This window comes from Acartia tonsa, chromosome 2 (assembly GCF_053477335.1).
Source record: "Acartia tonsa isolate MP-2025a chromosome 2, ASM5347733v1, whole genome shotgun sequence".
NCBI lineage: Eukaryota > Metazoa > Arthropoda > Copepoda > Calanoida > Acartiidae > Acartia > Acartia tonsa.
In genome coordinates, this window is record NC_137261.1 from 41,203,254 (window position 1) to 41,227,817 (window position 24,564).

The window sequence follows — 24,564 nt, forward strand, 5'->3', positions numbered from 1 at the left end:
TAATACTGATTCGAGGATAAAAATAAGCAAAACTAAAATTTACTTAATTAATTCATTTAATAATTCTAACATACATATATATAAGTAGAATGTACAATAAATAAAAAATTGCATCTTTTTATAAAATTAACTTCACTGTAAAATTATTCTGGTTCTTTCAGCTTTTAATATTTCATATATTCCTTTTACATCGAAAGATTAAGAAGTTCAATTATTCAATATAAAATATTTTCATAAAAGGGGGTCATTTTTCTGTCGTTGTGTGTTACCATTTGTAAATGATCATAAATAAGAACAGTTTGACTTAATAAGCGCATTAAACTATACGGTATGTAACACAAAACTTACAGAAAATACGCGAAAAAACGACCACCTTCGTAATGGTATAATTCGATGATTGAACTGATAAAATATTTTGCTGTAATACAATTTCTAAAACGTGGAATGTTTCTTTCCTAGTGTACAATTTGTGCTCAGACAGCATTTCTGTTATTTCCTAAGTTGGTTATTCAATAACGCTGTTGATGATTTAATTAACAATACTGTTTACCTACAAAGTTTCTAAATTTGCAGTTTGATATTAAACATCTACTTAATTTTTTTACTATTGACAATACGTGTGTATGTTTATTACAAAAGCTTTTAGTTTTTCTGATATGTCTTAATATTTTATTATATACTTAATGAATACCCTGTTATAATAAACCTTTTTAAGGGAAAATATTTGGTTATTTTATTATGAATTTTTTTTTCTAAAATTAAAAAAAATATGAATTTTACCAAAAAAGTATATTTTTTTTCGTTTAGTTAGTCTCCTATGGACGTCCAAGAGAGGGGACGGGGCCTTTTTTTACCCCATTAAAAATAACATCTTGGACGTCCATGAAGTGCATGTTAAAAATATATGTATTACAGATCCCAAGAGAAAAGGTGGTGTTTGACCAGCATATCCTTCACTCCATGGGTAAAACTTGATTTATCTTCGTTCCTAAAATAAAAAAATAGTTATTTCTCGCATCGTATTATAAACGGCTTTCCGCGGATATAGAATGTACAATTATAGGATTAAATTTTTTTTAGCCCCGAGGTGCCGAAGTCACCGGCTAAAAAACTGGTTTTAATCTTATGATTGTACATTTTTATATTCGTAGAAAGCTGGATATAATACGATGCTAGACATAGTTTTTTTTTCGTATGGATGAGAACCGGTTCCTATCCACCGGATTCGAATGAATACGAGAAAAAGTATTATTTTCCAGGGATCTAAAGGGATAAGACAATGGCCGAATAATAAAACGTTATTATGAAACTTTAGGGACTAGTGTAATAAACAGCTCTCTCTATGATTATTATTACAATTCTATCATGACAACAGCCACCAAATAAAAAATTAAATGAGAGTTGATGTTGTAAAGTAAATTCTACTAAGGATAAACATGTTACAGGGTAAGCTATTGATATCAAATGAGTAGATTCGGCCCTATCCTCTAGGTAATGGTGGCCTTGTTTCAAAATTAGCCTTAAAACATTCAAATATTTATAAAGCTTTTCTGAAAAGTACAACCTAATTGGAGTAGCATTATCTGAGATATTTAACTTCAGAGTCGAAAAATATTAAGAAATATAACAAAAGTAAATACATTAGGTACAAAATAAAGTATAAATTTGTTGTTTTTGTGTCTTTGTATGTCTAATACTAATAGAAATATTATTCTAGAGGATAAGTAAATTATCCATAGAGGACTTTGAATTTTTGAAGGGAGGAGGTAAAATGGGATATTACCCCCCCCCCCCCCATAAGAAGATTAAGAATTTTGTTATTGCTATAAAAAAAATAAAGTCTACATTTAAAGTTCAATAAAGGGCTAATATACTTATCCGTTTTTCCGTGGTTTAATGACAAAAAGAAAGACAAGAGATGATAAAATATTCATCTCTGTTGATTCATCTCTCTTAGTCTTCAACAAAGAGCAAAGAAATAGCATTAGTTCGTACAGAACAAGATAGATGGTTAGATACATAGACAAGTTTTAGACGGCCAGAAAAAAAAGTATACAAAGATAGAAAATAACATTAGTTTGTAGAGACAAAGTTAGATGGATAGATACATAGACAAGTTTTAGTTGGATAGATTTCTAAATTGATGGATGGAAAAAAAGTATAGAGTTAGGGAAATACATTAGTTTGTAGAGACAAAGTTAGATAGATAGATAGACGAGTTTGATATCGTTATATTTCTAAATAGATGGATAGAAAAAAGTAAAGAGAAGGGAAAATAACATTAGTTTGTAGAGACAAAGTTAGATGGATAGATATATAGACAAATTTTAGATGGACATATTTCTAAATAGATGTATGGAAAAAAGTAAAGATATAGGAAAATAAGATTAGTTTGTAGAGACAAAGTTAGATGGATAGATACATAGACAAGTTTGAGATGGACAGATTTCTAAATTGATGGATGGAAAAAAAGTATAGATTTAGAAAAATTATATTAATTTTTAGAGACAAAGATAGAAGGATAGATATGTAGATATTTAGTCTTAGATGGAACGATTTGTAAATAGATGGTTAGTTCCTTCATCCAGATGGGGGCTCATTTATTTTTGCTAGCTGCTATTATTACTTTATGAGAGTACATGAAAAACTGATGCAACATCCAAGTAATAATATATCGATTACTAAAGAAGACGATTGGTTGTAGGAACTAAGTAAAATGGGAGAAGGACAAAACTAATATGACGAGAAAATAGTAATAATATTTTTTTTATATAAAAAGGTAGAAAAAAATGACAAAATTAGTAAAAAATTATTTTAAACTAGAAAAAAAGAAGATAGAGAAATATTAAGAAAGAATTGCAGAGTACATAAGGATGGATAAAAATAAAGATAAAAAATCTTTTACAGTATGGCTTCGAAATCGAACAATTTCTGCTATATTAGCACCAGTTCTTAGCCATAAAAAATCATGTATAGCATCAATTACAATCAATTTTCCACGTAAATTTAAATAAAAATCATAAGTTAGTACATGGCTGGATAAGAATATGGAGGAAAAAGTCTTAACTTTTCTTTTTAGTATTTCAAGGTTTACGAAAACACTTTTTTTTTATAAAGTTGATTAATCTTCCCTAGACATATCCCTGTATTCTTGTAGGACTAAGATGGGTTCCTAAAAAAGGAATGCCGCGTTTTTTAGACATTGATTGATTGAACGAAGACGATATAGTTATACAGAGTATACAACTTAAGAATTCAAAATTTTAAAATTATTATTTTAGCCATTTGTATAATGTCTAATACAGCTCTATAAAGATGCATTAATTAATATGCAGCAAAAATGGATTCAAGATATTTTTTTTCTTTCTATGAAGGCCGTACCAACAAAAGCGAATTATACAAATGGCTAAAATAATAATTTTAAAATTTTGAATTTTTAAGTTGTATACTCTGTCTAACGATATCGTCTTCGTTCAATCAATCAGTGTCTAAAAAATGTCGAAAAAACGCGGCATTCTTTTTTAAGAACCCATCTCAGAGAATGTAAAATAAGCTTCACGTCTGTCATCCGAAGATAAATATATTCATAGGAAAAATATTAACATTTTCACAAGTATTTCTTTTTCCCATCAAACTATTTTTTAGTAGCGAAGCTGCATTCAAGTTCATATTGTCTGTTTGTCACATACTTGTTGAGTGATTAATAAAATTCTTGTCATCGTAATACTTACCAACTGGAGGCCTGGAGCTCCTGAACCTGGAGGCCTATCCAAAAAATCTTTAAACTTGGAAAAATTCATCATATAAGAATGATTTTTCCATATACAACCTATCCTTTCAGTCCAAAGATAAACCTTATACTCACTGTTTACGCAAATGTGTCAAAACTCCCCCCCCCCCCCTCCCCTCTTAATCTTAAATAGCAAATTTGCTCTGTTAGTTTTAAGCTATTCGTTGTGTTATTTCTTCCTCCTCTTATCATCTTTATGTTATCTCTCTACTTTAAACTGGGGAAATAAAAGCTTTACTTGTACTTTATACTTTTTTATTTTTCCCTTCCCTTTTTTCCCTTTTTGTAGCTACAGGTATTTAGTTTTGATTGTCTAAAACTTTTCTTTTAGTTCAAAAGCTTCGCCTGGAAGAAAAAAAATCATCCATGCTTTTTATATTTTCATTTCAGAGAGCTCAGTAGATTACATTTTAGTGAATTCAATATTTTTATTTTTCATATGAAGAAAACACTCTTAAAATCAATTATTCAGAAAATTATTTTAAGTTTATTTATACAGTTAGATTTGCTAGAATTATATACATTCATGTACCTCAAAAGACGTTAGAACTAAGGCGTCAAAAATCGCATGAACCTACTAGCTGCGATATAAAAAAATAGTCTAGCAATCAAAGGGTTTGATTTCAGTGATAGTTAAGAAACATACATCAGCTGAACCTAAAAGTCTAAACAGTTATCAATCAACGCAATAAGTAATAATCATGAATAAAAAAGTTATTCGATTTAGTGAGCATCTACAAATATTTGTTTTTCTCTATTATTACTCTGTAATTAATGCGTCTATTAGTTTACCTTGATTTGAGCTCCCAATCTGGAGAGAGTTGAAATGAAAATTGTGCCAGAATCCTCAGCTCACATTTTACCAACACCCATCCTAGAATTCAGTATTCATTAGATCGGATAGTTAATTGTAAATTTCAATATATAGTTTTTTTAAAAGATAATTTAGCCTTAATTATAGCGCACCAATAACCAAAAAAGTAGTCTAGAAGCATATTATGTACTGTTTTACACAAGAAACCTGAAAAAAAAACGTGCTTATTGCGACTGAAAATTTAAAACCCGACTAAAACCAAATTAATGACTTGGGAAGCCTGAGAGGGCGTCAACAAATGAATTTAGATTGTTTAAAAACTGGCCAATTCCTATGTTAAACTCCATACATTTGTGTTCAATTTAACGCTTACCTGGTGATGCTAGTATAGCAGTATTATTGTAGTATTTACACAAAGATTTATCAGCTGCGCACAGACATTCCAACCATAAGTGCAGAACCTAAAAGAATTAAAACAAAATGTTACAACAATTTAGTTTTAAGAAATCCAGTTATCTTATCAATAAAACTAATGGACTCGCCCCTGGTATTGGAAGGGGAAGGTAGAGACCGAAAAATAGCCAAATACCATTTTGAAAACCATAAGGACGTCCGTTTTTTTTATTTTAGATGGGGGATCTCAAAAAAGGGAGGGGGAGTGATTATTACCATACTAAGATTATTGGAGGGATAAAATCTCATATTTTGGTTATGGAATGTCAAACATTTCACATGATTTGTAAAAACTATATAAATTTTATTAATGGAATTCAGTTGGTTTTAAGGTTGATTTTACCCCTCCTTCCATTTTGGGGTAAAAGTTTGTTTGGTATGGTAATATCTATTACAAGTTTAAAAATTTCGGGGTGCCTGCGGCAAAATTACATTCACTTAAACAAATAAAAAATTGACTAACCTGTTCATTAAGACCCATGCATATTAAAGATCTCAGTTTCACATCCATCTTTGCATTTACCTGGATAAATCAACAAATATTTTAAAACTGAATAGTAAAAAATAAGGGATTAAGATAAAATTGTTCAAGCTATTCTTTTCACTATGGCTTCTAAGATTATATCTGATAGAATATATACGGCCGTCCGTCCGTTGAAAATTGTTTGCAGTTTTTCAGATTATCCGATTTGAAAATAATAAGTTTTTTTTTGTCTCTAGCTTAAGATTTTGGTAACTACTGGACCAATTGAGGTCTCCTTTTTATGGAAGCTTCTGTTAAGTCCCTGGGCAGTTTTAGGCTATTTAACTTCTATATCTAAGTTTGGTTTCTGGCTTTTTTCCTACTTTCACTACTCCGTTAAATACATAGTTCCTAGATGATAGGAACGCAACTTCTAGTCAGATATACTATAATATCAGATATGTATAATAATCTATCACTATACCTTATCATGAGATTGATTAATAAATTGTACACATCTGTATAGTAATTCATCTGGAGTCAACACTTTGGCATCATCGTCTAACCTAAAACAAACAAGAATGACAACTTTTATAAAAGGGAAGATCAATATAGCAGGCAAACGCACAAGCAATATCTAGAAGCTAAACAACAACTATGTGTAAATTAACAAGATGCTTAATTAATACGGACATACTTATTACTTACATCTTAAGACTTGAATGAAGAAATGCTGCGCTCAGTTTAAGAGAAACAAGTGTATTATTAAACGCGGCGCTTTATTATACATAGTTCGGGTCGGTCAATCCGTCCATCCGGGACAGTTAGCTCTTTTCGTAAATTTAAACAGGTTAGAATTTTCCTATCGATTAAACTTTGCATGATGATTCAAATAACAATTAGGTACGATTTAGCAAGCGTCACAACTCTATAATCTTTACTAGACAGTCCGTATGGCCATTTAAAAAAATGTTGATTTTTAACCTTTTTTGACAACAATATTTTATGTTTTATAATCCTCTTTATCTGATTTTTGGAATACTGATTCCTATAACATTAAGGTATAATGTAATAAGCAGGGTATCTCTATAATCATGTCCTAATATAAACAGTCTCTATTCTGCTTATTTTTCGTTTGTCCTAACGTTTCAGAGCATCGCTTTTATGAAAGTTGTCATCCTTGTTAAATACATTTTGACCTCAGTACTTTTATAATATCTATTTTCTTACAATTATCACAAAAACATCACCCACCAATTTGTAAATGATTCTTATGCAAATCCAATTTCAAGGTCTGTTATTGAGAGTATGTTTCATGTTTTGACTCGTCGTACGTTCATCATACTCATAGTTTCTTGGAAACAGACAAAGATTAAATAGATTTATTATTCCGTATTGCATGAGTTAAAATGCCTGATGTTAATTAATTTAAGATTATTCTTTTCTAATTTGAGCTTTTATTTTTAAAATTGGAATAAATTTTGGATTGCCATTTTACGAGCTTAATTATAAGAATGTCTCGAAATAGGGGGGGGGGGGGGTGAAAGGGGTAATATTCCCCCTCGAAAAAACAACCCTCCCACTAAAAACAACTTAGTCCTCATTAACTCATATTAATTGATTTTTGTAATTTTAGAAATTATGTTTGATTATGAAAAATGACGTCATACAAAATAAATAACCATAACACAGACTAAATGACGTCATTTTTTATAGGCACTATAAAAAGCTTCTTAGATTACATGTCCATTATTGACTGGTTGATTTTGACTACTTACTCGAAGTATTTTCAACCTGAGGTCAATATTTATTGTAACTTTATCCAGGTTACTGTTGCTAGTCATTACATATCACCATAAGCAAAATTACGGGAAGATGCAGGAATAAGATATAGCCAACAAGTTAAAATCAGCTTATACTAACAACGAAATTAATTCGGAAAAAATAACGAAACCTATACGAGAGTTTCAGCTCTCGTTGAGGGTCAACACTTAGTAGAATTGACGACCTTTTTATCTGCAACCCCCAATATTTTTAAAAATTTATTTCGCTTGTTGGTTATACCTTATTCCTTTAAGTATAAAAGCTTTAGCCTCTAGGGACATGTAAGATAGTTTTCATTTCGTTTTTTTGTGGAAATGGGTAATTAAGTTTATTTCAATATAAATTTTAGTTTGTTTCTTCATTTCTATTCAGAGGTTGATAACAATTAAAAAAGAAAATATTCAAACTCTCTTTAAAAGACAATCAAGTAAACAAATACATACACCCTACTTCTTTTGTGGATGGTGATGTATGCAAAAAAGCTCTGGTGAACAGTAAACTTTATAAAAATTTGTGGAATTTGCTTATTTGATACTAGCCAGAAATTCAAGAAATAAACTCGAATTTTTTCTCTTAGTTACATATTTTTTTACTATGTTAACTTCTGGAAAAAATAACCTGAATTTTAGGTTAACCTATAAAGGAGAGAAAAGTGTCCTTGGATTAGTAAAAGAAGCTGCGCTTACTACTTTTAACAACTATAGATTAGGCTGCTTCTGATAATGAAAAATAAAAAGTTGTTCAGTTGATAAAAAATGTCGGTTTCGGCTGCAGATTTTATCAGAAATATTACAAAGGTTAACAAATTAGTTTAGACCCGTCTACACTTTGTGAGGCTATTTATCTACAGAAGTAATTTGCAGTCATTATGTCATTAGAGTATTGTTGTTTGTTATGTCGATAATATGTCAGCCATTTGAAAAATTACAGTTATAAAAGGAAGGCTGAACTAAATTTGTAAAATATTTCTTTAAAAAATAATTTCTTTAAGAAGGTGTCTTTGTCATGAAAAAAAATTCCTAGCCTCCATGTAATTACATGTTCTCCCTTACTACAATTTCTTACTCTTTGAAGTACAAAATTCAATTTTGTCTTCTAATATATATATCATACCTATGTATACTACATATAAGTATGGTCGAAATTAAATTTTTATACTTTAGTTTAAAACTAGCGGTTACGCCCCTAGAGGCCTCTAGGGGAACTTGAGAAGGGGGAAGTTAAATTCCAACGGCCAATTTTAAAAGAAAACGGTAAAAAATTATGCGATTTCTATGTTGCGTTCAAGTCTCTAAGAACATTAAATTTTTTTTTTGTGATTACTCTTGGGAGGGTGGTGTTACCCTCTCCCAAACTAGTTATAAACCTTCCTAGGACCTATGAGAAGCTACCCTGTTAAGGAGAACCCCTATCAGTTCAGCGGTTAGCGACATCCTTCGGAACAGACAGACACGCAGACAGACAAACACACATCCTGTTACTTTAACATTTAAAATTAATACTTTTGCACATGTTGCCATTACAAAATTTATTCGATAATCACAAAAGTTTCTTTTTCTTTTTTTAGAAGCAAATCTATACAAATCTAAAACAAATTTCAATATGTATGACAGGTGTCCCCTCGAGAAAGCAAGCGTAAAACATCAGCCTTTTTTAATCAAACCATTCAGCACAGATTTTAATTATCTTTGTAAATTGGAGTTTTTGATTTTACTGTGCTTTCACTCATAGTGTCGGTTGAGCAAGGAGACCAACCCCTCAACACTTATTTTATTACATAATTTGAAAATAAGAGTGTAATTATTTTTTCTATGTTTAACCTGCGGGTCATATACCTATGGTGCTAAGTGTAGGCTAACCTAACATGACCTAAGTAATAAACAATATTCAATTTATTTCAAAACAATAGCGCCGATATTAACTTATCTTATTTTCATATGATCTTCACTCTAAGAATTGTATACTTGTATGATCATGCAACATACAGACAACATAAAGAACTTGTATACAGAATAGAATGGCTACAAAAAATATTTACCTAAATGTACTGCAAAGATTTAATCTTGAGAAAACTGAAGTTTTGTCCTTGTTTACTTCTTCTGTTGCTGCTTCCTAATAATTAAACAAGGATTAACTTTATACATTAGTAGCAAAGCTCAGGATTTTAATAACATTTACAAAACAGAATTGACAAGCTGAAATAAAAAGAAAATTATTAAGTAGATCTACAGTAGACATCAGAATCTTTTCAACGAAATTCAGCAATCTGTTTAACAGTAGCAGTATTAGAAGCTAATTCCAAGACCTCTTAAACGACTATTAGTTCGACAATTTTCGTGGAAGTTAGAATTGGTACAGAGTATAAATCTAAAATAAATGCTAATTTAGATAATTAACTTACCTGTATAAACATCCAAGGATGAACGGGGCCGGTAAGAATTGAAGGAGGTTTAAGGCCATTTTCTAAAATGTGTTTCAGAGACGAACATAAGGAACCTCTTACTAAATCTGTAAAAAGGAAAGGTATTTTAAAATTTTTATTAGAACTCTAGCTCCTCTATAATTAAGGTATGTTTGTATGTACCTACGTCACTAAGTTAAAGTACTTATTGATTGGGGTATTTTATATCTATTGCTATAAAGAAAGTTTAACAAAACATATTGAAACAAAAATACAAAAACACATTGGAAAAAGTACAGAATCATGCATATTTAATTTCTGCTGAAAGTGTTGTGCGAATTTAAATATTCGCAAACATGTATAGTTTATTATGTTAAATTGCGTAGATATACACTTAGTGATGGTAGGCATTCTTGTATTTTACTCATAAGTTGCATAAAAACAGTGAGACAATATTTTAGTATATTGCTTAAAATGTATTATAGTCCAATAAAAAAGTGAAATAAATAAATTTTAGAGGACCTTTTATCTTGTATTTTTAATTACTTACAAATATACGCAATTTTATAAAATAGATTTTGTTTTTATTGTCCGTTAAGAGATGGCTAACCTCTGAACCTATTTAGTTTTCCATTTTTGGAATCTTTACAGACTATTTTCAAAAATAAGCCGCTAATATATAAAAAGTAAAGTAAAATTACCTTCCTACATAAAATGCGGGTGTATTCATATCAGGAAGAAAGGGATAGTTAACGACATTTAAATCTTAAGTATTTCTAATTTCTTAAGCTCTGCAGTTACTTGACTAATTATTTACACATTAAATTAACTAAATATATCCTAAACTGTTATAATTTTATTTGTGACTTTTTTATAACAAAAAAGGTACTTTATATCTTATTTTGAACAACATTTTTGTGTTTCTAAACTGCATCCTATATCCATTGAAAGGTAGGTATACGAATAAAGTATTCACAATTTTCTCTTTCATGTTTAGATGTAAAATGTTGGCCAGTCTGAATATAATTTAAAATACAGTATGATCAAAATAAGGGACGTCCACGGAGGGAGGGGGTGATAACTATCCCCCCCCCCCTTCATAAATCTTACCCCCAAATTGAGGTAATATCCCCAATCTTTAAACCATAAAAAAAGAATACTGTTCCACCCCCCACCCCCTCCACCTCATGAAAAAAAATGGTAGGTATTACCCTCCCCCTTCATGCAAATTTTACCCTCGGGTAAATATCTTTTTTTTAATGGAGGGGGGGGGGGAGGGTAACGGCGCGAATCCTGTGCTATTTTACCCAAATCACAAATAAAAAACTTGGACGTCCTTGATCAAACTGTTGGCCTGGTTTACAGCTATTTTACCAGAACCCATTTTAATAATAAAAAATATTTTTTTAATACCCTAGAGGTTATGAACCAAATATAAATTAGCAATATTTTTAGTTTGAGGCTAGTAATCTCGAAAACGACTGGTTCAATATGTCTGTGTTTTCCGACATCTCTGCAAATTATAACTTGTCTATATTTTCCTCAATTTAGACCATACTGTAGCAATATATAACATAGATGAAAATGAAAAGGGTAAATACAAATTCTAATGTACGCTTTTAAATTATAGATGTAATTGATACAAATAGAATATCTTTCAAAAATGTAATTTTTATTTGAAACAAGGGTAACAACATCCATAAAAGCGAAGCTCTGAAACGGTAGGACTTTTAATCAAGATCGAAGGAAGAGTGACATTCAGGAAGGTGTAATACAGTCAAGATTATTGTCTATCCCAAGGCAAAAATTAAGGAGGTTGGATACCACCTACACCCTCCTTGACAATGGTCTTTAATGCCCTAATACACCCCCTTAACACACCCAAGGGTGGTGTCAACGCAAAAAAGCCACATCCTTATATTTATGGGGGAAGTTTAAAAAAATTTAAGCGCTTCTGGCGTCAATTTATCAGGAACACTTTTTGGGGACACTTTTTGAGTTGGTAGGTAAACACCTAGAGGGGTGTTTTCCCGGCCCTCTTTTGGCTTGATTTATAATATAATAAAATAAAGTGCAAATCAACTCACCAGTTATAGCTTGAGTGACCTTATCATCACCCGCCTGACTGTACTCTTTGCTACGCTCATCAATCAGCTCCACAAATTTGGCGGGAAACCAGCCCACCAGTCCGTTCAGCTCCCCAACCCAACAATGGTCGTCGTCCGTGGAAACCAGATTGATAATGTCGTATTTTCTGTTTCATATTGTGCAGTTTCAACAAAATAAATAATATTCCTCTGTGTCTGTCTTTACAGAAGGATCTCGCTAACCGCTAAACCGATATGGTTTGTCCTTTAGATTGTAGCTTCATATAGGTCATGGGAAGGTAGTTTATAACTAACTATTTTGAGGGAGGGTACCACCACCATCCCAAGAGAAATCGCCTAAAATTAAAAATGGGATCTCTTCCCCCCCCCCCCAAAAAAAATTGGAGGTTTGAACAACTAGTTGTATATATTTGCCTAAACATATTTCCTCTTTTAGTTTCTACATACTTTTGGTGATTGTACGTACTTTCCCTATTCCCTACCTTATAAATTATTCATGTAACTTGTAATGTTAATCATCTATTAAAAGAGCGATTACTAGAAAAATGATGAAAATTTACAGAAATAAAAACTCCTTCTCTGATTAGCTTGAATAGAAGTAAATTAGTTAGTTTTTACTATCTTTTCAAATATTTCATATAATTTTGTTTAATTATTTCTACATAACAAATCTAATTTTACAAATTTTAAATATGGTATGTTTTGAAAAGAACGCAATTTAGATTTTTTTTCAATGTTAGGGAATTTTACATTACGAAATATAATTCTTAATTTGTCCTTTAAATGAAGCTCTTTATAATGCCTAAAAAAGGGGGATAATTTCAAAAACTTTTGGTCAAAGTATCCTGAAGGACGTCATATTAATCCATTACGCTAATATGACGTCATTCGGTAAACTTTGACGATTTTTTTTTAAATTTTACCCTTTTTTATTGGCACTATAAAGTGCTTTCCTTTAAATAAATTTTTTGTATCGAGTATTTAAACCCTCCCCAAGAGACGGCCTGTCAAAGTATATATTTAATGTACAGACTTTGTGGTAACTTTTTATACGTCCCTTTTTTCTGACTTTTTCTGTCTTAGTTCTAAAAATGACCCTGAAATTGGTCTTTTTTTGTTTGAATTGCATTCCTAAATCCAAGCTCGTCTGAATCTTGTCTTTCAAAATCTAATTAGGATTCATTCATTTTATCAAAATAAAAGATCTCACGATATAAATACTACTTCTTTTGGATTTACTATTTTACAATAAGTTATCAAACACCATTAAAATTCAAACTGCTTGTTAAATGTACACTTTTTAAAGCTTTTAATGTCTTTCTAATCTTTCTATAAAGTTTTTAAAAGTTCTAGATGCTTAAAATTAAGGGATCTCCTAATTAATCATGTCTCCATTTTTAATTTGATGTATTTATAATCTTATTTTTGAACTAATTAAACCAAAATACAACATTAAAATTTGTAAAATTACGTTGACGTAATTTGATAAAGATAGTTTGTTGTAATATGATCAGCTTTCCTTCAAAAACAATTTTTTTAATATTAAATATTTTTAAGAAATGAAGCATTTTCTTAGGCGTTTTATGAGATACCCATACTTATACTAATTTTTTAAAGACATCTAAGAAGTTTGAAATACTTTGTAGGCCCTCCATTTTTATTTTGTGTAAGTACAAAAATTTTAATTTACTAAAAGCTTAATAGAAAAATATATTAATATAGATTAAATTCTTTTCATTGAATTAAATAAAAAATATTTTCCTTTACTAAATATTAGAAAGAACCACTCTTCTTTATTACAGTTTGATAACTTTTTAATAAACAAGGATAATACCGTACATTCGTGATAGCTGATGAGTTCAGTGGAATATAGTACAGAAATAATAGATCTAAATATTTATATTTATTGAGCTGGTCTGTTTGTGTGTACAGGCCAAAATGAAAATATCTAATGGTATGCGTATTAAGACCAATATATTATTGGAAAAAGGAAGAAAATGTTTCAAATGCGAGCATAATCAAGAGACACATGGACGATTCCAATCTTACAGAGATAAAAAAACAAAAAACTTTATATAACCAGCTATGGAAAAGCAACTGAAGTATTTTTACATAATTAAATAAAAGGGGGGGGGGGGCGAAAGTGACACTTTTTGAAACCAAAACTAAAAGTCAAAGGAACTCAACTAATAAAAAAGAGTTACAGGTCTGACATTTTGCATGGCAGTTGCTTAAAAGGGGTACAATATGGAACTGTGAAGAAACGGCGGCGCAACCGCCGAAAACCGCCAAGAAAAGGCAAAAAAAAATTCGGCGGGAAACGGCGGTTTTCGGCGGTTGCGCCGCCGTTTCTTCACAGTTCCATATTGTACCCCTATAAAGCAACTGCCATGCAACATCTCAGAACTGTAACTCTTTTTTTAGTTGAGTTCCTTTGTTGACCTTTAGTTTTGGTTTAAAAAAGTGTCACTTTCGCCCCCCCCCCCCCTTTTGATAATAAAAAAATGAATAAATTCCTAAAAGTGCTCGAGCTCTTCGCCTAAAAAAATTAATAACATGTTAAAAATTCAAATCAAATACAATAAAGAACAGTTTTCAAGTAATCTTCGACAAAAAACATTAAATTATTATAAACATATATTACTTTGAAGCCGGCTGTGAAAAAAAGTGGCTTCGAAAAAGAGAGAATATATGCTATTAAGTAAAATTTCTTAGTATTTATATAGTAAAACTCCATATATAAAATTGCAGCCGGCTTCAAGATTTTTTGAAATTTTAGTGATTTTTTCACATATATTTTTTCAATAAATTCCTTTGATTAATTACCATTCTCAGATTTCGAGGAAAATGAAATTTTTTTTAAAGAAGGGAAAATCAATAAAAATAAATTTTTCAAATTATTAAGTTAAAAAATCACTAAACTTGTCATGATCGCTTCTAGTTTGGTTGGAGTTTACCTAAAATGAATCTTTGAACCATTAAACCTAACTTTCTTGTTTATTGACCAATTTCAACCAATTTTTTTTCTTTCACCTGGATATTCATTGGAGATTCCAAATTTTATATCGTACGTTACCTAAAATGACTATTTGAACCATTAAATCCAACTTTCTTGTTTATTTACCAATTTCAACCAATTTTTTTCCTTTCACCTGGATATTAATTGGAGATTACAAATCTGATATCGTAGTTTACCTAGAATGACTCTCTGAACCACTAAACTCAAATTCCTTGTTTATGGACTGATTTCACCAAAAAAATTTCTTTCACCAAGAAAATCATCTATCTATCTATCTATATATCTATATCTATCTAACGTACTATCTATCTATCTATCTATCTATCTATCTATCTATCTATCTATTTATCTATCTATCTATCTATCTATCTATCTATCTACCTAACTAACTATCTATCTATCTATCTATCTAACGGACTATCTATCTATCTAATACTATCTATCTATCTAACGAACTATCTATCTATCTAACGGACTATCTATCTATCTAACGGACTATCTATCTATCTATCTAACGGACTATCTATCCATCTATCTATCTAACGGACTATCTATCTATCTATTTAACGGACTATTTATCTATCTATCTAACGAACTATCTATCAATCTAACGGACTATCTATCTATCTAACGGACTATCTATCTATCTAGCTAGCTTACTAACTATCTATTTATCCATCAAACGGACTATCTATCTATCTTTCTATGTATCTATATTTCGATTTTTCTATCTCTTATAATACAGCCACCAGGATAATTGTAAAATGCTAAATCTTTTTAAGAAAGTAACACATGTCTGTTAGTGTGTAGCATAAGATCTTGATAACTGCTGAACCAATATAAGTTTAATAAGTTAATAAGAAATTGAAAGTAAGATATTTAACAAATTGTTGTTTTAAACTCAAATATTTATTGTCAAGTGTTCCTTCATAACTACAAAACTTCTAGCTGTTTTAAAGTAATAAAAAGGGTACGTTGACAAAAAATATTTTGGTTTCTTGTGTTATAGACAGAACATGGAAAGGCTAAGTGCTAACACATAAAAAAATAATTGCCAAAGTGGGTATGTGAAATAATAGGAGTGAAGCAAAAGGTAGTTAAAGTTTGTGCTGTTTTGTCAACCACACTGTTTTAAAGTTTTAAATACACACAACAAATGTCAAGTTTAATCGTCCAATGTTTCCTATTACCCAATAAAAAATATTCTTACACAAAAGTGTTTCTTATAATAATAGAAATATCTATAAATATTTCTATCAAATATTATTTTCAAGGAATCTTAATGATGTCATTAGGTGGTTTTGATTACTGCCTTCCCACTTCCTTAGACCTTTGTCTGAAAGTCTTAACTATGCATGGTAATGATACAAATGTATTTTTAATTTAACAATTACATATATGCTTAAGAAAGTAAATGTATTATCCTAAAGTAAATGTTTCCCTATCCCTTTTAAAAACATATCTTTAACTATTTTTCATATATGAAAAACTTTTCAAGATCTGTTAAAAATAAATAAAAATCAAAATTTAAATAAATACAAAAAAAATGAGTATTATGCTTTAATTAATTTACGTGGGATAAAAGGTCATACAAACATTTCACACACTCCCCGGGGGGCTAAAATAGAAAAACTTTTCCTAAAAGATATTCATGGATGAAGTTAACAGTAAAGTGACCAGAAATAAATATCCAATACTTAGTAACAACATTTTTATTACAATTAGTTAATTTTTTAAAAATTAACATTTGAAAAGAAGAAGTATGTATCTATATTTCTGGGTAAAATAGCCTTAAACCTGTTCTGGTCTAAATTAAAGATTTATGAAATAAAATATAGTTTATACCTTTTTTCATAAAAATACCTAAATCTTTCTCTTGATTTTTTTTCCTTTTTTCCTGAATTATTTGATACTAAAACCCAAAATGAAACGTGTGAAAAAAGGGATAGGGAGAATAAAATAATACTCAACATTGACAAACAACATTTCCAATAATGATAAACTAAATTACCCCTTCTGCACATTAAAATAAAATGTTAAAAAGTTTGATACAATCATATAAAAAATCAATAAAAATACCCAAAGTTTTGATTCAATAAACAAATAACGTAGTTAGAAAGCTTTGGGTACCAGTGAAAAAAGTAGCCTATCGTCCACTTAATCCCTGAAATATCAATATATGGGGCCAAAGAACATTTCCAAAAACTACATATATTCTAAAAATAAAGTAAAAAGTAATATAGTATCTGTATGTTTTAGCTATGAAATTTTTGTTACGTTAGAAAAATGGATTATGTAGTTTGATATCCCATTTCCAAGATATTTTGCTTCAAACAAAAAAACTTTAATTTCTTATCTAATGGGTCATAGCCAATAGAACCTGCACTTTTGAGAGATTGTGTTTAAAAAAAGCATTAAACCATTGTTATAGTATACATACAAAAAAATCACATTTAATAATTATAATAAAAAGTTGTATTACTGTATAATTTGTATTTATAAAACATCTAATTTAAAAATCATTTATTTATCTTTATTTTCCAGCTAAAACTGTTCCATATTTGTTAAATTTTTATTTCTATTTTAACTTAACTTACACATTTTTCTTATCATCCAATTATAGGATACTTTTTATGAGTAAAAATAGCGAAGCAACTCTACTTTATTTCAGCTTTATTCAAATATTGGCCATACATACCCAGTACATTCTCCCCTACATGGAGAGATTTACTTTCTTCTTATTAAAGAAGTGCAGCTACTAAAAACTTTTGCTGCAGATATAACTATTTCTACTTATCTTTGTTTATTATCTAATTATCTAAGACTAAATATATTTTAAAAGGATTAAGATCTAACTTCAAGTGAGTTATAGCCTAGATTTGCTACAATTAAATAAACTGTAAGAATAGAAGTTTTGAAATTATGGATAATTTTGAGCGTAATCACTCCTTTAAACCCCCCCCCCCCCCTTCTCTTTGGAGGGTTGTGGTTCCATTCAGAAAAGACCTATAAAAGCAACAATGTGAAATAGAACTAATGGTCCAGTGGTTAGCGAGATTCTTGGTACACCTAGGCAGAAAGGCAAACACACACCCATACGCACAGTCACAATGTTACTCTAATCTAATTTAAGAATAGTTACCAACAAAGTAAAATTGTTAAAAGCGAAGCTTTTCTATGATTATGGTAGGTCCGTCCGTCCGCAACAGATAGCTGTTTTCGTTAATTTAGGCATGTTAGAATTGTCAAATTAATTTTTTTTAATGATTTTGACTATAAAAATGGGTATTTTTATTGTAAAAATATAATTAGTTACTGGAAACCTAAATTTATGACAAAAATAAGCTTATAATTTTGTTTCTAGGCCACGTAGTTTAATTTTAAAGTTTTCAACATGAGCATTGCAATTCTTTCAAAATTTCCATTGTACATAAAATGTCATTTTAAAATGCCTAGAACTTTTTTGTTATAGAAGCTGAAGGCTTCAAATTTGGGGTATTTGGTCTACTTGTGGCAGTCTTTCAGCAGTTAAAGCGTTGTATTTCTTGCAGGCTTCCTTTAAGCTTTTATGGGTATGAAAATCTTATGGTTTCGAAGTCAACCCCCTACCCACACCCCTAGCCCCCCGGGGCTCAAAACCCCCCTTAAAAATGAACCTAACCTTAATTTTCTCAGAAACCATTTGACCAATAGGGATGATTTCTTTAACTTAAGCTTTTATGCTTATGAACGAGCTTCTAGTTTCGAAGTCACCCCCTCTGCCGCCAACCCCTAGCCCTCCGGAGCTCTAAAAACCCCTAAAAATGAACCTAACCTTAATTTTCTCAGAAACCATTCGACCAATAAAAATGATTTCTTAAACTTAAGCTTTTATGGTTATAAATTAACTTTTGGTTTAGAAGTAACCCCTCACCGCCAACCCCTAGCCCTCAGGGTATCAAAAATAAATCTAAAAATGAACCTAACCTTAATTTTCTCAGAAACCATTTGAGCAATAGAGATGATTTCTTAAACTTAAGCTTTTATGCTTATAAACTAACTTCTATTTTATAAGTCACCCCCCTGCCGCCAACCCATAGCCCTCTGGGGCTTAATACCCTAAAAATAAACCTAACCTTAATTTTCTCAAAAACTATTTGACCAATAGGGATGATTTCTTATACTTAAGCTTTTATACTTATAAACTAACTTCTTATTTAGAAGTCACCCCCCTGCCGCCAACCCCTAGCCCTCTAGGGCTCAAAAAATCCTAAAAATGAACCTAACCTTAATTTTCTCAGAAACCATTTGACCAATAGAGATGATTTCTTAAACTTAAGCTTTTATGCTTATAAACTAACTTTTAGTTTAGAAGTCACCCCTCTGCCGCAAACCCCTAGCCCTCTGGGGCTCAAAAAACCTCTAGAAATGAACCTAACCTTAACTTTCTCAGAAACCATTTGATCATTACAGCAGATTTCTAGGACTTAATTTTTATGGTTTAGAAGTCACTCCCCTACCCTGAATCCTTAGCCCCCTGGGGCTCAAAAACCCTCTAAACGGACGTACAGACCGACCCTAATTATAGAAAAGCTTTGCTTCTAAAAATATCTGCACATTTTATAATATATAACCATATATCTGCCAAACAAAAAAATTGTTTATACACATAAAAGCTTTAGTCAAAAATATCTGAACTTTTAATAATGTAGTTACTGGTAACTTCTAAACTAAAACTTAGTTTATAAGCATAAAAGCTGAAGTTTGAAAATCATCCTTATTGATCAAATAGTTTCTGAGAAAATTAAGGTTAGGCTCATTTTTAGGATTTTTTGAGCCCCGAAGGGCTAGGGGTTGGCAGCATGGGGATGACTTCTAAACTAAAAGTTAGTTTATAACCATAAAAGCTTAAGTTTAAGAAATCATACCTACTGATAAATTTTTTCTCCAGAAAATTAAGGTTAGGTTCATTTTTAGTTTTTTTTTGAGGGCTAGGGGTTGGCGGCAGGGGGTTGAATTTAAAACACTAAAAGTTAGTTTATTAGCATTATAGCTTAAGTTAAAGAAATCATCCCTATTGGTCAAATGGTTTCAGAGAAAATTAAGGTTAGGTTCATTTTAGGGTTTTTTGAGCCCCAGAGGGCTAGGGGTTAGCAGCAGGGGGGAAGGGTGACTTATTAGCATAATAGCTCTATTGAATCAACGGTTTCTGAGAAAATTAAGGTTAGGTTCATTTTAGGATTTTTTGAGCCCTGGAGGGCTAGGGGTTGGCGGCAGGGGGATTACTTCTAAACTAAAAGTTAGTTTATAACCATAAAAGCTTAAGTTTAAGAAATCATACCTACTGATAAATTTTTTTCCAGAAAATTAAGGTTAGGTTCATTTTTAGTTTTTTTTTGAGGGCTAGGGGTTGGCAGCAGGGGGTTGAATTTCAAACACTAAAAGTTAGTTTATTAGCATTATAGCTTAAGTTAAAGAAATCATCCCTATTGGTCAAATGGTTTCAGAGAAAATTAGGGTTAGGTTCATTTTGGGTTTTTTTGAGCCCCAGAGGGCTAGGGGTTGGCAGCAGGTTTTTTTTTCTAAACTAAAAGTAAGTTTATAATACTAAAAGCTTAAGGGCCATGGGGTTGGCGGCAGGGGGGTGACTTCTAAACCAAAAGTTAGTTTATAACCATAAAAGCTTAAGTTTTAAGAAAATTAAGGTTAGTTTCATTTCTAAGGTTTTTTGAGCCCCAGAGGGCTAGGGGTTGGGGGCAGGTTTTTTTTTCTAAACTAAAAGTAAGTTTATAATACTAAAAGCTTAAGGGCTATGGGGTTGGCGGCAGGGGGGTGACTTCTAAACCAAAAGTTAGTTTATAACCATAAAAGCTTAAATTTAAGAAATTATCTCTATTGGTCGAATGGTTTCTGAGAAAATTAAGGTTAGGTTCATTTTTAGGGTTGTTTAGAGCCTCGGAGGGCTAGGGGTAGGCGGCAGGGGGGTGACTTCCAAAGCAAAAGTTAGTTTATAACCATAAAAGCTTAAGTTTAAGAAAACATCCCTATTGGTCAAATGGTTTCTGAGAAAATTAAGGTTAGGTCCATTTTTAGAGGGGTTTTGAGCCCCGGGGAACTAGGGGGTGGGGGTAGGTTAGATATACCACACTTTTCTGGGATCTTGCTGTGTCAAGTATCAACTGTTGGGAATATCAAAGGATGACTCCATGCAAAATTTGAGCCGGATCCGGCCAAAACCGGCCGTGAATTTTATGAAAAACCGGTTTTTTCCGGTTTTTAGGGGGTATCTGTAAATCGATTCAGCTGGAGCAAAACCGGTTAGAGGTACAAAAAATTTTACTTCACATGAAATTTAGCCAATGCAATTGCCTACAAAAATGTACTTTATTATCAACTTGATTGGACAACTCTTTCCCCCCCTAAATGTCCATTAAAACCTCGGAAACGGCAAAAATCGCCAAAAATCACGCCTTCGGCGGCAAATAAGGGCTAAACGGCCAGCCGGAGGCGAATGAAACATAAATAAAGAAATGTCTGCCTCAAAAAGTTGTTCAACATCAAAGAGATGCTTAAAGTTTCTAAAACGACTCCTTCCCCTCCTTTAAGGGGAAAAACTGAAAAAACGTGATTTTCAAAAGTATGCCCACTTCAGGGTCACCAAATATAAAGTCTAGGCGGCCCACAATGCTGAATTTTCACCAAGTGAAAGTCTTGTGTCATTATCTCTTATGAGAAAAAAGTTATTAATTAATTAAAATTTCAAATTGTGATTTTTTGATGGATTTCTTTGATGAAATGACAGGCTGGTCAATTTTTAGGCCATTTTTTGCTGTTTTCGGCCCGCCACGCCCAAACGGTTTGAGATAATCTCACGGGACCTTTTGCCCGACCTAAGCCTGGTTATTTGTAAGGTCTAAGAAAAAAAAATCCCGGATTGGATGAAGCACGACGTCGCTGCGTGCCGTCAAAAATCGCTGGTCGGCTCATTTTGCCCCCTCAAACCCTCACCTCGTGCCATTTTTCTGTGTAAAGATTATAACTATAATCTTTTGCGTAAGTCTGTTTTTTTTCCTAGACCTCACAAATAACCAGACTTAGGTTGGGCAAAAGGTCCCGTGAGATTATCTCAAACCGTTTGGGCGTGACGGCCCAAAAACCGCAAAAAATGGCCTAAATATTGACCGGCCTGTCATTTCATCAAAGAAATCCATCAAAAAAACACAATTTGAAATTTTAATTAATTAATAACTTTTTCCTCATAAGAGATAATGACACAAGACTTTCACTTGGTGAAAATTCAGCATTGTGGGCCGCCTAGACTTTATATTTGGTGACCCTGAAGTGGGCATACTTTTGAAAATCACGTTTTTTCAGTTTTTCCCCTTAAAGGAGGGGAAGGAGTCGTTTTAGAAACTTTAAGCATCTCTTTGATGTTGAACAACTTTTTGAGGCAGACATTTCTTTATTTATGTTTCATTCGCCTCCGGCTGACCGTTTAGCCCTTATTTGCCGCCGAAGGCGTGATTTTTGGCGATTTTTGCCGTTTCCGAGGTTTTAATGGACATTTAGGAGGGGAAAGAGTTGTCCAATCAAGTTGATGATAAAGTACAATTATGTAGGCAATTGCATTGGCTAAATTTCATGTGAAGTAAAATTTTTTGTACCTCTAACCGGTTTTGCTCCAGCTGAATCGATTTACAGATACCCCCTAAAAACCGGAAAAAACCGGTTTTTCATAAAATTCACGGCCGGTTTTGACCGGATCCGGCTCAAATTTTGCATGGAGTCATCCTTTGATATTCCCAACAGTTGATACTTGACACAGCAAGATCCCAGAAAAGTGTGGTATATCTACGGTTGACTTCTAAACCATAAGATGTTCATACCCATAAATGCTTAAGTTCAAAAAATTTACGCGGTTCATCAAGTAGTTCCGGAGAAAACCCCCCCCCTTGCCTCAAAAAACTTCAGTTACATACCTCTTTTCAATAAATGTTTAAAGAATAACTATTTGTTTTATTTAAGAAGAAAAACTAGTCTATAACTGGCCCTATATATGTTTGCACAATCATAATTGTACCTGGTTTTGATTCCGTGTAAGTGAAACAGCCGTATGGGAGATTTTTATTAGCAAACATGCATTTTCTTTCAATTGCTTTGCTCACATCTTAATGAATGCAGATTCCGGAAGAGACAGAAACTTCTAGAATTCTCTCGGAGGCAGAAACAATGAATGCCGCGTTTTGGAAAGGAGATTTTGAGAAAAGGTCGTCGTAGTTGCCTTTTTGGTATAAGGTTTTCAAAGGACATAAGGATTTTCACAAATGCACGACTAAGGACTAAAGGAGCGCTTTACGCCCGGCACATGGATTTAGCCGCTGATTATATAGTAACATAATTTTAGGTAGATATTAATGGTTTTTCAAAGAAAGAAAATAAAAAAATTAATATTCGACTTTATTCACTTTAGAGGACAGCTGCCAACCTCTAGTTTTCAGGATGTAGTTAAATACTTGTTAGAGATAATAATTTTTTTAATCTGATAATAAGATGATCTTAAATCTTAATTTTGGGGATGATGATCTGAAAGATGCTCTTACTGGTAGTGATGGTGACCCAGATTGTATCAAAGTACATGACCATTATGACAACTTATTTATCTTAGATCAAAAAAGGTCTGTTTAGTAAGCATTTTTGACAGATTTATGACCAAATAAATGTTATGGTATTATAAGTAATAGACTTTAATTGCTATTTCATATGGTAAATTGTGTTTTTTTATCATACAACCAATGAATAATACTCTAGTGTGATGGACATAAGCTGCAGAAGGATGGACGAAGGAATCTTGATCTCCAGTTTATAGAAAAGCTTTGCTTCTAACCCAAATTAATTCCATTTGAAATTGAAGAAAATTAAATATTTTGTTGGGGCAGAGTTGGCGTAAAACATATTTTTTGATGTAAGAAATAAAAGAAGGGGGTTGTGGGGAAATTTTCACTTAGATATGTTGGTCAGAATCACATTCCCTTTTCCCTGATTATAGTATTGAATGACTACAATGACATTGGGAAGTAAAAAAGAGCAAAATTTTACAAACAAAAAAATATGTTTGTTTCAGCGCTTTATAAATTTTTGAAGAAAATTCATAAAAGAATGTCTAAATGCAATAAATTATTATAATAGTTTTTTTATCAATCTGTAAATTTGATTTTTCTTATTATTTTCATTTTATAGCTTTCCTTATGTTTCATATTATGGTTGATTTGTATTAACTTTAATTTGTTATTAAAGGAAGTCTGCAAGAAATACACCGATTTAACTGCTGAAAGACTGCCACAAGTAAACCCAATACTCCAAATTATAAGCCTTCATCTTCGTTTAAAAAGTTGTAGGGTGAGATGGGGCTAAACCGGTAATTTTTTCGTTTTTTTTTTTAATGGGGTAAATATTAATATTTTCAAATGAAACCAAGACCATTAGAAAGCTTACAGAAAAGACTATCAGATCCTAAAAGGACGTTATCCTAGGACTTTTAGAAGTTTGTCCTAATTGGACTCTAAGAAATTACCGACCTTTACCCCACGGTGGGTCTAATCTGGTTATATCTTTTCAACCTAAAAAATATCGATGTAAACGGTCAAACGGCCATTCAGACATAAACAATCATAATTAGTATAGGTTATAGGGATTATCCAATCCACATAAATTTT

The 24,564-nt window shown here is 31.6% G+C and overlaps 2 protein-coding genes across 2 annotated transcripts in view; both read right to left on the reverse strand.

The window, feature by feature from the left end:
- Positions 1–38: 38 nt before the first annotated feature.
- On the reverse strand, positions 39–12,000 carry LOC145311865 (small G protein signaling modulator 3-like). Its single transcript, XM_080150883.1, has 8 exons — positions 11,833–12,000; positions 9,746–9,852; positions 9,383–9,456; positions 6,005–6,086; positions 5,521–5,580; positions 4,978–5,065; positions 4,583–4,664; positions 39–988 (listed from the first exon to the last, which is right to left on the reverse strand). Exons 2-8 carry the CDS (start codon positions 9,755–9,757, stop codon positions 910–912), a joined length of 477 nt encoding a protein of 158 aa, XP_080007009.1. The 5' UTR covers positions 9,758–9,852; positions 11,833–12,000; the 3' UTR covers positions 39–909.
- Positions 12,001–14,319: 2,319 nt separating this feature from the next.
- LOC145312561 (small G protein signaling modulator 3 homolog) overlaps positions 14,320–24,564 on the reverse strand; it is a 61,122-nt gene continuing 50,877 nt past the window's right edge. The window contains exon 22 of the mRNA XM_080151815.1: positions 14,320–14,392. Coding sequence (XP_080007941.1) covers positions 14,320–14,392 — 73 coding nt within the window. The remainder of the gene's footprint in view (positions 14,393–24,564) is intronic.